The sequence below is a fragment of the Eucyclogobius newberryi genome, unplaced genomic scaffold (genome assembly GCF_026437365.1).
Source record: "Eucyclogobius newberryi isolate DKJ021-1_F unplaced genomic scaffold, fEucNew1.0.hap1 SCAF_12, whole genome shotgun sequence".
Taxonomy (NCBI): domain Eukaryota; kingdom Metazoa; phylum Chordata; class Actinopteri; order Gobiiformes; family Gobiidae; genus Eucyclogobius; species Eucyclogobius newberryi.
In genome coordinates, this window is record NW_027315746.1 from 14568264 (window position 1) to 14585565 (window position 17302).

The 17302-nt window shown below is 42.0% G+C and overlaps 1 protein-coding gene across 1 annotated transcript in view; it reads right to left on the bottom strand.

The window, feature by feature from the left end:
* Positions 1 to 17302, bottom strand: part of chd7 (chromodomain helicase DNA binding protein 7) — a 53383-nt gene that overhangs the window by 29712 nt on the left and 6369 nt on the right. Inside the window, exons 2-9 of the mRNA XM_072440914.1 lie at positions 14187 to 14662; positions 5859 to 6009; positions 4576 to 4701; positions 3750 to 3815; positions 2267 to 2322; positions 1507 to 1621; positions 1231 to 1314; positions 990 to 1127 (exon numbers count right to left, since the gene is read on the bottom strand). Of these exons, the coding sequence (XP_072297015.1) occupies positions 990 to 1127; positions 1231 to 1314; positions 1507 to 1621; positions 2267 to 2322; positions 3750 to 3815; positions 4576 to 4701; positions 5859 to 6009; positions 14187 to 14662 (1212 nt within the window). The remainder of the gene's footprint in view (positions 1 to 989; positions 1128 to 1230; positions 1315 to 1506; positions 1622 to 2266; positions 2323 to 3749; positions 3816 to 4575; positions 4702 to 5858; positions 6010 to 14186; positions 14663 to 17302) is intronic.

The window sequence follows — 17302 nt, forward strand, 5'->3', positions numbered from 1 at the left end:
AGAGCAGTGAAATCACCTGATAGGAGGAGGCTAGTTTTATCTCTATAATATATTTCCTGAATAAAATAATCTTTGGACAAGGCAATAATTAAAGCGAACAGTTAACCCTCAGGGCAGGTTGGTGCAACTATTATTTGCTGCCAAAAACTTGATTTTGTATTTGTAAGACAAAGTGAAAGTCTGAACAGTCTTTTTAGTTAGATTCACGAATAAGCCAAAAATTAAAAAGACACCGTCTTGTAACCATTTTAAACTCTTTGCAGCAGTCCATATGCATTGCTCACTTCAAGCATTCCTAGCATCCTAATCCAAAAGAGCGACTAGCATGCTGCAACACTATAATTAGATGCAGGCCGCACACAGGTCTTATTTTGACTCAAAGACCTGCTTTTACAATAAATCTGTCCTGAGGCAAAAATGATTTTACTTTATTACATGGAAAAAACGAATTGGCTACAGCCCGTTTAAGGTCTTATTTATTAAAGAAGTTAAACAATGCACTGTTAAGTATTTGAACTATATATAAAAAAAAATATACAAAAAAAAATAATATCACAGCATTCTTATACTATACAGCCGTTAAGATTAACCTATTTTTGAGGCCACGATAGCAACATTTAGAAGAGCCTCAAGTCGTGCCTTTGAAGGAGCACTTCTGACACGAGTCTTACGGAGAAACAGTAGGCAATACTTAAATAGATGGACACAGAGGGAGAAAAGAGTGATGCAGGCAGCGACCACAGCCAGTCAGCTGCTTCTGTTCAGCATTAAACACACTGTTAGCGGTTTGGCCCGGCCACAGGAGCAGGGCGTGTGTATGCGAGGCTCAACCACCACAAGAACGTGGCCCTGTGGAGGGCCGTTAAAGCGGCAGTAAATCTGGGGGAGGAAAGGCAGGCAGCAGGCCAAGACACACAAACACACACCTCCTGCCTCCGTTTCAGGACGTCCCTGTGACAGATAGCACCAAAGACACACGCGGGACTCACCACTCTTTTAGTGCTGGGTGTGCGTGCGGCGATTTGCTCATATTCCTCTATTTTGGATTGGTCGATGTCAGCCTTCAGCTCCCATGTGGAGTCTTCGTAAGGCAAGCTGCACCATTTCACCAAATACAAGGTCACCAACTGCACGCACACACATACAAAAAAAAGGGCCAAGGGCATTTTTGGTTAGAGAAGAAGAGACAGGTTTAAAGCCATGAATGATGAGTGCGGGAGATGAAAGCACCTCTTCATTTTCGTCTGTGCTCTCGGAAACGTCCAAGACACGGTCCACTTCCACATAGTCTGGGTTAAAAGGCTCATCATCCATCTACAAAAGAAAAAATAACTGCTCAGGGCATCAAGAGGATTTTTATGGGCTTCAGAATTTCAGGTTCGGGGCATGAAACTAAAAACGGACAGGAGTGCTTTTGGTGTGCATGTTTGAGTTACATTTCCCTCTCCACTGCGTGGGTCAGTGTCCTGGGGAGAGGGTAATTACAGGTTAGCGCTCGGGGCTTACCTCGGTTATGAAGTTGTTGAGTTGCTGCTTGGCTCTAAACCTCTTGACCTTCTGCTGTATCCTCTTGTCTTTCTCCAGCTCCTCCAGGTCAGCCCAGCGACAGTGGAGGTACGAACTAGGACACACGGATAATTCATCTTATCTTAGTTTACACAAATGACAACTAGTACAAGAGAACCCTTATGGGAATTAAAGAATATGAAGTTCTGCTTTATTCATTAACACACATCCACACATTTATTCTAGTCAAAAGTAACCCAGTGTACTCTTTGAATAGACTCCTGATGTATCCAAGCTTTGTACTGGCTCAGAGGGAAACTGCATTAAATAAAGCAAATTGACCATTCATTTATACAAAATTAAAATGTTCTTATTGAATCTTGAATTGGTATTTACGAGCCAAAAATACTGAGGCTTAATAATGATTCTTGACCGATTCTTGAATTCAACTCTTGCAATACATTACCAGATTTGTTTGAATTTGCATGTTGAATCTTATATGGAAAAGGTGATTTAATCCTCCAGACAACTACCCAACTATGATAATGTGATATTATTTATAGTGAGTTATTTATATATATATATACACATTAGCAGCCTAAATATACATCTGGCGGCTGCACAGTAAAAAAGGGCTTTCAAGCTTTTCACACTCCCGGACGAGCCGCCAAAGTAGTGTAAGCTGAAAATGGGGCTAAGAGAAGCGATGGCAAGCTGTGAGAGACAAAAAAGGTAGGGAGAGAAAAAAAGTGTTACTCACAAGCCCTTGAACTTGACGTAGAACTCCTCCACCTCCACTTCCACACCGGATTCAAGCTGTGGAGAAAAGAAATATATACAGTTAAATCGGAGAAAATATAGCGGCACAGTGAAAGAGCAGCGTGGACGTGAGATTTATGTGTGATTTATCCACAGGCGCTGGCAATTCAGCCTCGACAACCAAGCACTCTATCTGACTGTTGCATTCACACGTCGATCTCTTAGAGCTCACTCAGACGCATTTGTTTTGATCCGTTCACAAGTGGCCATGGCAGGTGTTGGATCAAAATATGCACAGTGCAAATGATTTGTGTTTAGGTGGCAATCACTACATCCTGATATACTTCATACACTTTTACATTTGGTGAATGACATTTGGCTATGATTCGATGTTTTGGTGAAAGCACATGCATTTCTGTGCTACGGTCTTTGTTACTACTGTAGAACATTTCACACAATTGAAAATTATTTTTGAGAAATGAACTTTGTTCATTCTTGAAAACTAATTAAAAATGGTCTACTATGAATATTATATTCTTAACAAATGCCAAACAAATACATTCATAGTATAAATCTAATTACTAGGAATAAAAAAATCAGATACTAATCAATACGAAATTCATGAAGAGGAACAGACCACAAGGTAACATAATGTTGGTGTCAAGGTTTTTTTTACTTTTTTAAACATTCTCGTGGTATCAAAATCTGTCAAACCAATTCATTGAAATGGAGTTTGACCACTACACTAAATACACAGAACTTTAGATCATTGATTTTATGCAACTTTCTAAAAAGCCAAATTAAGATGACACATTAAAATGTTGCCAGATCAAACTTAAAACTTTCTTTTTTCCTGTATTGTCTAGAACAAAATAGTTCAAGATGAACCATAATTGCACGTGTTCACACCTTCCATTCACCATTCCTCCTGTAACTCTTGCATACATACCACGCTGCTACTACTACTGTAATGCCATGAATCATCAATCACACACACAGCCTGAGGAAACGCAAGCTTGGCGTCTGGCGTAGCTAACGTTGTGGTTTTGGCCCAGTGCCAGGCCCGAGGTCAGCCCTGAATGGAGCTGTGAGAGGCTGTGAGAGGAGGTGGGGGAGTGAGCCATCAGCAGCTGGCTTTAGAGAAGGGAAAGTTGGCTGGTGACTGTGTGTGCACGCGAGTTGGCTCTGGGACGGGCTTTTTCTTTTCCTTCTTAGAGCAACTCGTCGAAAACAAAGCCCAGACGGACACACACCAGCAGTCAATGAGCAGCAGACACAGCTCCAGGCGCGCACACACGCACTTGAAATACTAGAAGTCTTGTCTCCGCTTTCCCAGTGAATCCACACCGTCTGCGCCGCGCTGTGTAATCTGCTTAGGCCAGCTGTGGAGCGGCTAATCACATGACGTAAACTGACTCGACCTGCGCTGGCTCGGGCTGCTGTGCTTACGGCTGGTGGGTGTGTTAGGGGTTGGGCGGTCTCACCTGTTTCTTGGCGATGCGCAAGCTCATGATCTTCTCCACAACGGGGCCCTCAGTCTCTGCAAAGTCCTAGAAAACAAAAGCACAAAAGTTGGGCCTTCCATCACATAATTTTCCAGTTCTTGCATTATTAACCATTTCTGTTTAACGTCGTCTTGCCTGGGACGTTAAGTCTACGGTTAGTCCTTATCAAAAACAGCATGGAGTCTTCAAATGCACAAAGTTAGTCTGTTTGCGTCACTGAAATAAACAGACAAATCTAATCACACAGCTCCATTTGGGTTTGGCGTAGCGGAGGAGCGAGTGGCTAACCCTAACCCAGGCTTTGTATTATATGAATACTATAATTTCTTATATAAAGCACTTTGAGTTACTTTTGTACAAACTGTGCTCTACAAATACAATTTGTTTGAATTATGATATACAATCTGAAACATATAGTACAATGTTATACTATACTTGAATATACTATAAGTATATAAATTAGTAAGTAAGATTAGTCCATGATGTACGAACTTAACTACTCTATTCTAGTGAATCAACAATATAGATGCCATAATTAGGAACTTAGATTTTTATATCGTATTTGTAATAAGGTAGAGCTACCTCTGCTTTTTCTAACCACTCGTCAACTCTTATCCAGTGGCTCATCGCTGGCTTCGCAGTACAGGAATGATTGCTAGTCTAGCACTATTATTCCCACGGAAGCAAGTACTATAATTTCATCTACCTTTAAAACATATCTTAATCAAAATTACAGTCACTATGAGGGCAATATTATCAATGCCTAGTGACACACCTCCACAGCGGTTATTTTATCAAAACTGACCTGCTGTTGAGATGAGGGGGACTTGGGAGCAGGGGAATCGTCTCCACTCTCTGCATCGTCTGTGATCCTGAACTCAAGATCCTCAGTGTATCGCTTCCTCTTCACCTGTCGACAGGAGCGGCGTTTCTGGAATATGAATAAAATCTGTCAATACAACACGAACGTTGTGATTCAAGTTTGTCTAGCATAACCAGATGTAAAGATGTGCCATTTGCAGTATACGTTTCAAGACGGGAATCTTGTGTAGGCATTAGACTTTAAAACTGACTATTTTCATTATTCACTACACAGTTCCTGCTCAACATCCGCAAATTTACCCGATTGAAAATGCTGCACAAATCTTAGAGGGGAAAAAAATGCTCAAATAGATATTTTTTATTGGATTCTGTAGACTTCTTTATACATGAAAAAGAGCTAAATTTGACCAAGTTCACCATCATCACATTTAGTATATTAAGGACAATGCCTTCTGCTGGGACGCTTCAATTAAAGTAAAAGGCCATTTGCGGCTCAGGAAAAGTTGCTGATGGAACAAAATACATTTGGCAGAGAACGTTTGCTTGGCCTGTCAACACAATCGTTTATAGCCTAAACAGCAGATGTTTTTGCAGAAGGGAAAAAATGTACTGGGGCATAATATGGATAATTATTGACTTCTGACCCTCGTCATATCGTAGGTTTAGTTCATATACGCTGTTGTACTTTTGTGTTCCAAAGAATAAATACATGCATACAATCACAAGGCAAAATCTAATTGTGGTCCGATTCCTCTGACAATGAGACATTTTGGTGATATTGTGATTCAGTCCTTCCGATTATTGCAGCTCTATGCTTTATACAGACACTTTTCCACACTCGCGTCCTATCAGACTGGCTCCTTTTTGTTCCGAGTGAGCGACAGGTAGGATAAAGAATGGCCTTTTTTTCTACTCTGACAAGTTAAATTGTCAGACAAATATCTATAGAATTAATCACAAAAAAGCAAAAATAACACCGTATACCCTTGTTTGAAAGAGTAAAACCATTTTAATTTTCAATCAGCTTCAAAACATTCAAAATATCATCTAAATGTTGATATATTGCCCACCTCCAGTGATGGTTGGATTAAACAAATCAGAGTGCAAAGTGCTAAGTGCAAACTTAGTATCTTTATGTACGTTATTAATAAGTAAATAACAGCTTACAACCGCTTGAATCGTGATAATACAAAAAAAGATCCCAATTTATTATTATCATTCCCATTTTTGCTTGTGATAACTTTTCTCAAAGCGGCATAATTTTACCTGCACACCGTCGTCGTCGTCCTCCTCCACCACAGGTGAGGGGGGCGGGGACTTTGCTTCCACATCCACCTCGAAGCTCGACGACTCCCTTTTCCGCTTCGATTCCTTCTTAGCAGCATTGGCCCCTGCTTCAGACTCCACTTTCTTACTGCTGCGAGAGAAAAAACAAAACAAAGATTTTAATCCGTGATAGATAAAAATGTTTTGAAAGTACACAACTCTTTCCTCTCGTTGGGGGAGATGTGTGTATGTGTGCGCGCCTGCCTGTCTGTCCCAGGGCAGTCGCCATGTTTGATTTACCCATTTAGAAGTCATTAGTGTGCCTGAGGCTTTGGCGCACAGGGGGTTAATATGATGAAAGGCAGAGAGGGGGCGGGGGCAGTGAGATGGAGTGATATAAGAGGAGAGAGAGGAAGAGCGTCAGGAGAGCCAGACACTGAAAAAGAGTAGAGGCCCCAAGAGTAGAGGGAAAGAGGAGGGGGAGAGGCTCTGTGAGGGCCCCTAGGCTTCCTCTAATCTCTGGCACGGAAAGAGCGGGAGAGAGGGAGAGAGGGAGAGAGGAGCAGGGTCTGTCTGCTAACTGTCCGATCCACACTTTAACACTCACTGCTGCTAAGAACAATGATACTTCAATAAAAAGAGGGCACGGCAGGAGATTTCAGAGACAGAAACTGACTAGAAAATTTAACTGTTAAGACGAGCTCACTGCAACAAGACCAAGTGTGACAGAATTAAGGAAGTTTCTCAGTCCAGATTCTTAAAATTGTTAAAGATCGTTTTGCCTTTTACTTAGGCAAATATAAAACATACTATAAATTAAGTGTCAATTATTTTTGTAGTTAAAACCGAGTGCAACAGAGGCTGCTGTGTAGTGTATACTTAACATTTTGCAAAATATAACTCAACATATTGCAAAATATATCATGGTAGCTCTCATTTCCATATTTTTTACACAACCATGGGCAGACCATGGACTGCTCTGAAACATAACTCTGTAGATAAACCTGACTTTCTATTGGATTGACTTCATGAATTAATACTTCAATCGTCATTTTAACCAGAGAGAGTAGGACTCAAAGCACAAAGCAAAGTAGATGAGCTGCTGGTTAAGTTGCTTTGATTCAAACAGTAAATGTCCACATCCGGGCTCCGAGCTGTCGTGTTTATGTCCTTGTGGCTCTGTGGCCTGTGCTCCTCTGTTACGCCTCTGTCGCTCTCCCCCTCGCCGTCCCCTTCTCTCTCGTCTCTCGCCCCCTCTCTGTCCCTGGGGCCCTTCTCCTTTCATCCTCACGCCAAGAGCAATCACCATCTCCGTGGTAACGGCTGGTCATGTGACCTGCACCTGTTCCTCTGGCTGGTCGCCACACGCTGGAGCCATCTGGCCACACACACACGCGCACGCACACACACACGCGTCCCCACTTGGCTGCCTCCTCTCTTCCTCCTGGCTTCTTCATGGCCTCGCTCCTTTTCACTGTCGCTCCATCATTAACTCTGTGCACTCTTTCATCCGCCACCTTTTACATGGACTCTTTTACTATATAACGTACATCTTTCCTACTCATCTCTTGATACACAACTGTAAAAAAATGTAAAACGGAAAAGACTTCATTTGCTGCTTCAATGCTTTGACAGATTTGTCTGAATTTCAAACTCAGAGGAGAAAACCAAAACCAAGCTAGAATGAGTGCGTTTGCCCACTTGAAAAGGTGAAACGGTGTATTAGCAAGACTATAAACATCAAACACCATCATAGAAGGGGTCACAACACTGCAATCCATAGTAAAAGGTTGAAAATATAAAACAACAGTGCTGTCCGGTGGTCGAGTGGTTAAGGCACAGCACACGTATGCCAGGCTCCATGTGCAGCCGGCCACAGTGTCGTGGTTTTGGAACCCGACACGACCGTTTACTGCATGTCCTTCCTTCACTCTCATCCTCCATTTCACACTTTCCTCTCCCAGCAAAGTATTAAAAAAAGAAAAAAAAAGAAAATGTAAAACAACCATTGGTCTACTTCCAGTCACATGACCACAAGTGGACATCAGCTCTTGACAGCCAGTTATTAGAGACCACTCACAAATGCACAGACATAATTAGCTTTAGCATAGATGTGCCCTATAAATAACCTGAATGTATAATTAAAGCTTAAAGTTGATCATAAAACACGGTGAGGACCTGTAGCTCAACAATGAGCTTTGCAGATGTTTTTGAGCCGATACGTAGAACAGATTCTGATCATTATTTTCCAAATTATAAAATGCAAACCAACTTATTCTCAACCCTATTTTATTGCAAATCCATAAGAGCTGTGTGGTCACATTTAAAGTGTTAATTCAAGCAAAATAATGTTGATTTGTGATGGTCCGCCAAACCAATAACATTTTGGGCGCATGTTGGCGATTTAAGGCCGATTTTCCAATGCGCAATAATAATAATATATATAAAAATATAAATATTGGCCTGATGTCAACCTCAAGACACGACGACATCAACCTCTGGTAAAATTACTGGGAGGCAGAAATCTAGGCATTAAAAGTCGGTCTTTTTATTTTGACCTTGGTAGTGCCATTAATGCAATCCAACACATTCTGGCACATTCAAAAGAAGCAGATCTGACCAGGTGTAACCACGCTCCTCCCCAATGAGCTTTGCATCCCAACTTTTGTCCTGGGACCTCACGCTGGCGCTCACACATGCAGGCCAGCTGCGGAGATGCTCTTTTCAACCACAACCACTGACTGAGAGGATACAGGAAGTAGACACGGGGTGGGGCCAGGCACTCCACTGAATGGGACAAAAAATTAGAGAGGGGGTGGGGCTGGAACGGGACACCTGCTGCCGTGATGAGTCATCCTGCTGAACCCCCGTACACAAATATGGCTTATGGCTTCAACACAAAGCGGCGATCAAGAAAGGCTAGAGCTGCGAACGGCGTCTTCAAAAAAGTACAGAGCATTTTCAACAAAGCAAGGTTGTCGAACTACTTTATGTGTGCGCAGCAAACAAATCAGCCCCACGCACACAATGACGGAAGGGTGTGGCAAAAAAAAAGAGCAAGGCTATTTATAGATGCACTTCCATGCACAAAAGGTGGACAGAGAAAGAGGGAGAGAGAAAAAAAGAGCAAAGGGTAGAGGAAGACGGGAGAGAAAAAAGGAGAGGGAGAGAGACGGGAGAGAAGAAGGTCAAAGGATAGCAGTGAGCTGACTGGACATTTACATGTCCAACACACACCTGCTGCAATTCAAACCACTGAAGTGGAAAGTTGTGTGGCTCAAACCCAATCACCGACATTACAGGGAATTCAAATTAAAATGGCAAAATATTAATCAAGTCACACAATTATTAAGCCTGAATTGTTGTTACATAATACAGCAGAGTTTAGGGCACACTCGTAGTCCAAGCTTTTCTTGTACTTTCCCTGTGTAGGAGCCTGAAATGTCTGAATATAGAGAAATTAAATTGCAAAGCTCTGGGCTCGCTCGGGAATGTCCAAGGTAAAGACAACAACGCTAAAACAATTTCTGCTTTTTGAGGTTTATAGGCTCTGAAAGGTATGGCATCATCACATTTAGCTCTAAGCGTAATACTGGAAATGAATATATGCCACACTAACATTGTAGTTAGCTTGAAACATTTTTGCTGCTTGGTTCCTTTTAAATTTAGAACATTGTTGTTATTGTGTAATCATAATTAATAAGCACAGTAAAAGCCAACTTTGATACGCAGAAAGACCTCAAAGTAAGCAGGACCATGTCATTAGTCCATTTATCGCTCTCTCTACAGGAGTTTGTTTTGATTCTGAGCTCTCACGAGTCTTTCAGCGAAGGCTACTTCCTGGTTTTGTTCCGCTCCCTGGTCTGTTTGCATTCACTAATCAAACAGATCGTGCCAGAGAATTATTTATTTGGATCAAGACCCTATTTTTCAACTACGTCAAGGCTGTTGTTTTTTGGCTTCGATCAGGAATTTGATTGCACAGACAATTGCCCAAACAAACGGCACTGTCCAACAATATTTACTTAAACTACAGTAAATGACAAAATCATTGGAAGGATGTGTTTTTTCCCCAGACTTTAATAGATTTGACCCAATATAAAAATATAAGTGTGTCCTCATGAAAAAAATAAATAAAAGAAGCACATGCTTCTGTAATCTAGTTAAAAAAGTAAACAGAAGTAAGGGTTTGAAGCAACTTCCTGATAAAACCAGTGAAGCAGAGAGCTGTGCTGTAGTGGTTTATTTGTTCATAGACAAACAGAGCAGAGGAACAGTCTGTAGTCTGGTGTGGCCCACATAAAAAATTCTCAGGGCCAGTTGCAGCTGGGAGGCCTGGCTTCTCCTCCCACAAGAGGAAATCCTGCGCAAATCCCCCCAAAATGCAAAGAACTGGTGCTCTGGATTTCAACCCGACTTCTCACATGGTTTCGAAACTAGTGAAAAGTCTTACAGTGAGCAAACGACACAACACTAAAGGCCACGCAAAGGGGGTCCATTTGCCTGAAGCCTTAAATCTGCGAGGAACAGAGTGGGGAGGAGGGAAGATGAAAGGATACGCTGCTCTCCAGGAAGAAGACGTGGAATTAGAGGGAGGGCAACTAGAAACAAGATTGAAAAGAAAACCTAGTGATTGCAGTAGTCCACCATTTTAGAAAGGCATTGAATGACCAGCAGACATTACTATGCTAAATTAACCTGGGAGCCCGCCACTCAAGATGGAGGCAACCCTGACAACAGATAAGGGCTAGTTTACCAACACGCTCACACAAACACAGGGACAACCCCACCCCCACATGAGCTCCAATTGACTTGTGGCTGAGCAGTGGTCAGCAGCACGGCCCTCATTATCATTAGACGCCATTTTCTGCCACAAGATTACTACTGAAGCCCCTCCCCCTCAACAAACACGTACAAAACAGACCCTTCACCCACGCTTCAGGACCTAACCCCCTTGTGCTCGCCTCGCTCCCTCCCCTTCTCTCTCTCTCCACCCACAGCAGTTCCCCCAGCAGTAGCCGGCAGAGCAAGGGGGGCGACACGCACACACACACACACACCTCCCCCAGCGTTGACCCCTGCCTGCTGCTTGGGACTGCCCCCTTTCTCGGGATAAAAGGAGGGGAGAGAACAGGGGTGGGGAGTTGTGGGGGGGCGTCCCGGTACATTCCACAGCCCGATCAAGTTTCCACCTTCAACAATGAGAGCACCTCTGACACAAGAGTCCCACTCTGCGATGGGCTGAAATGCATGTTTTTGTCTTCGTAATGGGGGAAGCTACCTGGGGTCAAACAAGATCTAATTGCATTCTGCAGCTCAATATGCAAAGTAGAGAATCTTTCCAAAGGCTTAATCTCGCAACAGTTCGTGAATCTTTAGTTCAGGGGTAAATGCCTTGCCCATTAAGCAGCAATGGCAACCAAACTATTAACATTTTAATCAAGACAAAACAAAATATTTTTTCACCGTTATATATAGTTGTGAAAAAACATTGTTCCAAAAACATGTGAAACTTTATTATGAGTAATTCTCAGCCCGAAAATGGAACACTTTTTCCCATTTTTTGTTCCCGCCCATGTTTATAGATGTCAAATATCCACCCTTCCTCACGAATATCCCATCAGCGAGCATTAATGAGCCTCAAAGGGAAAATCAAATGCGTACTTATCTATAACAGTAAATGATCCACCACAGCCGCTCGATAAAGAGTGCTTTATAAAATTAGGAAGTAATTATATGGGTCTTGCATTTGTTACATTGCCTCTGATGTGCTGGGCCTAATGTGCAGCTGTCTAGTTTTATTTTAGTCGTCTTAATCAGAAACAGACGATTACAATTAGCACGTACTTAATGAGCCACAACAATAATGGCAGTTATAGGCAAAAAAAATAAAGCTAGAGAAGCATGTGACAGTAGAAAACCTGCGTAAGCGACATAATTTATCGAAAAGTCCTAAAGGTAGCAGAAACAACTTTATAGAGCCAGCAAAGTAATACAACTGAATCATTGGTGTTTGCTTAGTGTTTCTCAACCACAGTGGAAAACATAAACCTAATCTAATCTATACAGTCCAACCTATGAATTGGAGATTATAAAATTTCATGAGGAAAAACAGGGAAATTTGCACAATATGCGAGCTAAAAATGGCTTAAAAAAAAACTAACCCTTGTTTTAACGTCAGTAAAGTAGATACTGTATATCAATGCCAGTATTGGCATCTGTGGTATCAGCAGTTTTCTCCAGATATTGTATTGGCCCGATATCGAACGTTAAGATATTTGTGGCAGTGATTGGTTTCCTAGTTTCAGTCTTCATTTATTCTTTTGTCGTTCTAATTTTTTTCCTCAAATGGGCTAAAAATGCAACAAATAACAAAAATACCTGAAACTCATTCACAAAAGTGAAAATGTGGGCCTTGCTATAGATCTTATAACTGATATCAGCAAACCACATCAGTGCGCTCCCTAGAATTTTTTTCACGGATGGTAAATATGCCTCATATGGAGTTGCATTTTCCTCCAAGGATGGTTTAATGTACCTTCATTATTTCCAAAAGTTACATGCGCCATAAACATACTATTACATGGTGTATGTGCCTATCCATCATCAAGAAATTTGAATACTGGCTTTCCAAAACTTCATGGAATCATGGAAATGATAAATAAACAGAGCGAGCACTGTATCGTAATACACAATTGTATTCACAATTTTGGTATGTTATGAAAATTGGTACAGTTTTAGCTAATGGGTGAAGGCAGTAATATAATGCTGAAATAATTTAGACACTTCAACTCTTGGCCTTTTCATCCATTGGACACAGGCAGTCTCAGTCAGGATCATAGAAGATCATAGTCAGATACTTTAGGGGTTAGCAGAGTTTAGAGAATATATTTATTTGCTCCAAGCTGGGTCTTGAGGATTTTCCGTTGTGGGGCTTGTTTTGGGCCTTTTTCCGGAAAGTGCGTAGCACGTAACTAGACCGTAATCTCTGATTGGTTGCTGCATTAAGCTTTTCAAACTTTTGAAACTTTTCAACACTTGCCGGGTTTTAGGGATGGTTTATTTCCACCCCCATGTCAAAATGGATGGCTGGCCATTTAGACTGAATGTATGTAGCGAGACCCCTGCAGATCATCAGTCACAGCCACAAAACTAATCAGAATGGTCAGAAATAATACCGTACATTTCAGACTTAAAGCCGCTACTTTTTCCCACGACTAATTTTTAGATATTCACTGGCTAACGACCACCAGGAGGCACTCCTGCAGGAAGCGCAACCATTTGATACACTACAGAAGAAGACGGCAGAAGTTGACTGGGGACACTTTGTGTTCTTTGTATTTTAAGCTTCAAAATGCAGTTTTATTACAATTCAACTCGTATTCACTGAGAAATTAATCTAATTTGGTCCGCTGCGCCACTACCGTGTACATTTTTACATGTGTAAATATCTTATGCTACAACGTGGCATAAGATTGACAGGTGCGGTCCGTATATGCACAATTAATTTTTTCTTTGTAAATTTCATTGGAGCGGCTTTCATTCAGGAGCGCGTAAATTACAGTAAAAATATTCAAATAAGTAAGGTACCGGTAATTTTAAATTATTTTGTTGAATTAAGATCTCTAAGAACTATCAACTCAAATTTCATCAGGTAACTCTATCCCGCACTGGGCCGTGTAGATCAGAGGTTCAGTGGCAGGTGGGTGAGGGCCTGAGGGAGCCGACCTGGGGTTCCACCCCGTTTGTCACATGACTAATGTGTACAGCATCATGTCCTCGACTGCTTAAGAGCCTCTGGAGAGCGAGGAGCAGTGTCTATGGCCGTAAACAGAGGAATATCTGTAGGACTAATATGGACCTTGTTTACAAAACTTACTAAAACTGGCATTCTTACAAAAAAAAAAAAAAAAAAAAGTTGCCCATCTCATCCGTCTGAAAACAGATTGCCTTCAGCCATTTCTCTGAACTTTACACGGAAGCGAGTCCAAACACTGAATGCCCCAATGTGCAAAGCTGTCAAACTTAACTTGGTTTCACAACACCCCCCAAAAAAATAAATAATAATCTATATTAGGATGGCAATGATTAAAAAAACAGTGAGGCAGTCGATATCAATTATCTTAGCAAATTGGCTCAAGTACAGCAAGACCAAAAGTGGTTGGAAAGCAAAATTTCAGCAACTTATCTTGTGTTTAACAGAGATTTATACTAAAGCCAATAAAATAAGATATTGGAAAAGTGCCATTTGTGCTTTAAAGGAAACATAATTTGCACTTCAAACAAGACTCAGCAACTTACAACATACAGAGTGCGAGCTGCTCTTACTTGGTTTTCTTGGGCGTCTTGGTCTTGGGCGTAGAGACCTTCGGCTTCTTCTCCTTGGCCTCTTTCGGTTCTTTGGGGGTCTTGGGGGTCTTGGGCGTTTTGGGCACTTTGGGCGTTTTCGGGGTCTTGGGTTCTTTAGGCTCCTTGCCTTCAGTGCCCTCTGCCTTGTCCTTTGGTTTCCTTTTCCTCTTTTTCTTCTCCTGTGGCGGCGAAATTCCCTCTACAGTTCCTTGTGCCCCCATGTCATTTCCTGCCGCGGGAAATTCAGACTTCATATCGTCCTCTCCTCCCTCAACTGATGTGTTCTTCATCCCCTCCTCATCCGCTGCGTTGAGTACTTTAGCCTTCTTTTTCTTCTTCTTTTTTGGCTTGGTCTCCAGGTCGCTGGGCTGCTCTGTGCTGATATTTTGGCCAGAGGCAGTCGACCTGTCAGGGAGCATCACTGAGCCTTCTCCTGACGGGTCTGTGGGGGAATGCTGCAGAAGAGACACACAAGAGGGGAAACTGTTAGGGCTCCTCTGAAGCTTTTAAAAACAGAACAGATTCAAACTTGAGAGGCAAACGCATGGTCAGGCCAGGGTTTGAAAGCACCTTAGAGTTCTAAGAATTTTATCAACAATGTCTTCATTTCTGTATTGGTCGATTAGGAAACTGCAGCAAATAGAATTATAATCAGTATTAGCGTATGGTTAATTATTTTGATAATTATACAATTATTTTAGATAAGACTTGTACAATTTCTTTACTTTAAAACCAGTGATTCATTATTCTATTTTGTGGAAAGCCCCTGGAGATTTGCCATTTCATTTTTGAGGGGGTTACGTACTTTCTTTCATGGTGTAGGTGTGATGATGCAATGGTAGGGAGTAAAGTAAAACGTGTAATAAAAAGAGCTAATAAATATTTTTTTTAATAAAGTGATGCTTCAAAGGGAATGAAGTGATATTTTGCAGACATGTTCCACTTGTCTCATAATTAAACTTCAACGAACACGTTTAAAGACACGTTTTAACACGTTTTCTGCCGGATTGACAAAAAAAAATCGTAATCCAAAAAGATAGAGCCATTTCTGTCAATATCATCCACCCCCAGGTCCGTATGAATGTGGCGAGTTTTGATTAATGGGCTAAACTGAAAGCAGCATCTTAAAAAAAAAAAAGAGCGCAGAGTAAAACGGCTCCTTTCTCATCCCGTCTTATGTGCGAATGACCCCCAGTGAAGAGTGTCTAAGAAAATCAAATATGGCCCTTGTAATATGGAGCACATGTGCTGTGAAACTCGTCTGCTAATGTGCCATGGGCTCGGCTGCAGCCTGTCAGTCAATAATGCTATATTTGCCGCGGACTGAGGGGGTGATGGCAGACTCCAGAGCTCAAAGGAGACATCCATCCATACACACAAGCGCGCAAACAAACACACACACACACACGACACAGACACACACAGGCACACTCTCTCACACACACACTCCGACTCCCCACCGATTCAGTTTCCTTGCCCCTCCAGCAGGCTAACCTTGGTAAACAAACTGGCTGACACCTCATTTTTCCTAGTCTTTTGCTCTCGTGCACACTAAACCTTGCCGTCCTCTCCTCCGCTCATTGCTCTCAAGTTCGCTCCTAGTGACAGGAAACTGGTTGCCAGCTGTTGGGAGCCGCTGCAGCCTCTTTCCTTCTCTCCAGCTGCTCAGGGTCCCAGTAGCAGATGGGAAATCAGGCATCATGACACGAATAAATTATATCCATACTTCAAAAAGGCAGCGCCAGGGAGGCAGAGTGTGTGTCGGAGAGCGCAGAGGAGTATGCCTTTGAGAGTGAGCGTACGTGCACGAGTGCGTATGAATGAGGGGCGTGTGCACATCAGCAAGTTTACTGCAAAAAGCCACCACAGCAGCTACTGTATCTGTACCAGCACTTATAGGTTTAGTAACGCTTCGAGATGCTTGGATGTGCACTGTGGAGGGAAAGTAGCCTGCCAATGGGTCAGTATGAAACCGAAAATGTTACATATGGACCACGTAATAGCCTATTTGTTATATTTATGAATACTGTAGATATATTAGATAAACAAAAAAGATGATATATACACAAAGAGTAACCTGCGGGTCACATCAAGTTGAGCAACCTAGTACTATCCTATTGAATTTTCATGCCATCCCGCAAATGACGAGGTAATTCATAACTGTAAATAAATGATTAATTTTATATTGCTTGTAAACAGGGGACTGCTCAACTAAAAAAAGTGTATGGAGATGCATTTCTTGGTTATGCATTGCTTTGCTGTGAAGAGATTTGGGGAAACACATTGTCATTATCCGAGCAAAACAAAAAGGCTACATTGATTAAGTCTCTAAACTTTGACAGATGCTTCACATGGTTCTTTCATTGTCATTTACCTCATTTGTGGCATAGACCAAAAACAAAAACGATCTATTCATGAACGTAAGTCAACGAGAAGCACAGATTTTTCCTAATACCCAGTGCATTAAATGAGCTCTATCAATAGCCAGACAGCCCAGCCTCAGAATTCATACTGTGGCCCCCCAACACTGGTTGTTGTCCCTTAGTTCCTAAGACATCCACAAAACACATTACTGTGATAATTCCTCTTTTGGAAAAGAAATAGTAACTAAGATGCTCATAATATGGCTTCTTCTTGCCATATGTTAGACAACCCAAAATGGTCTCCTTTTAGCCCTTGTAATTAATAGCAACTCTGGGACAATCATGCCTCCTGCATCCCAAACGCTAACCTTTCTCCAAATATGGCCATCACATCTGGCTCCATAAACAGTCTCCCAGCTACCGGAGGCCAAAGGAAAGTTAACAACAGTATATCAGCAAACTATTCCTCACTCCCAAAAAGCTAATGCAAATGCAAATACAGATCCCGTTATAGCAAGCTACCGCAAGGTCACACGCACACATGCATGCACACACCACCTGCTGACGCGCACGTAAACTGAGCCATTTAGACACCAATGGCGGAGAAGGAGGTGGCTCGGGGAGAGGGAGACAAACGCAGAGAGAGAGAGAAGAGGAGAGGAAGAGATGGGGATGATGCGGTGCCAGGAGATAAATCTGTCCTCCTGCCAAGCTTCCGAGATAATCAATCAC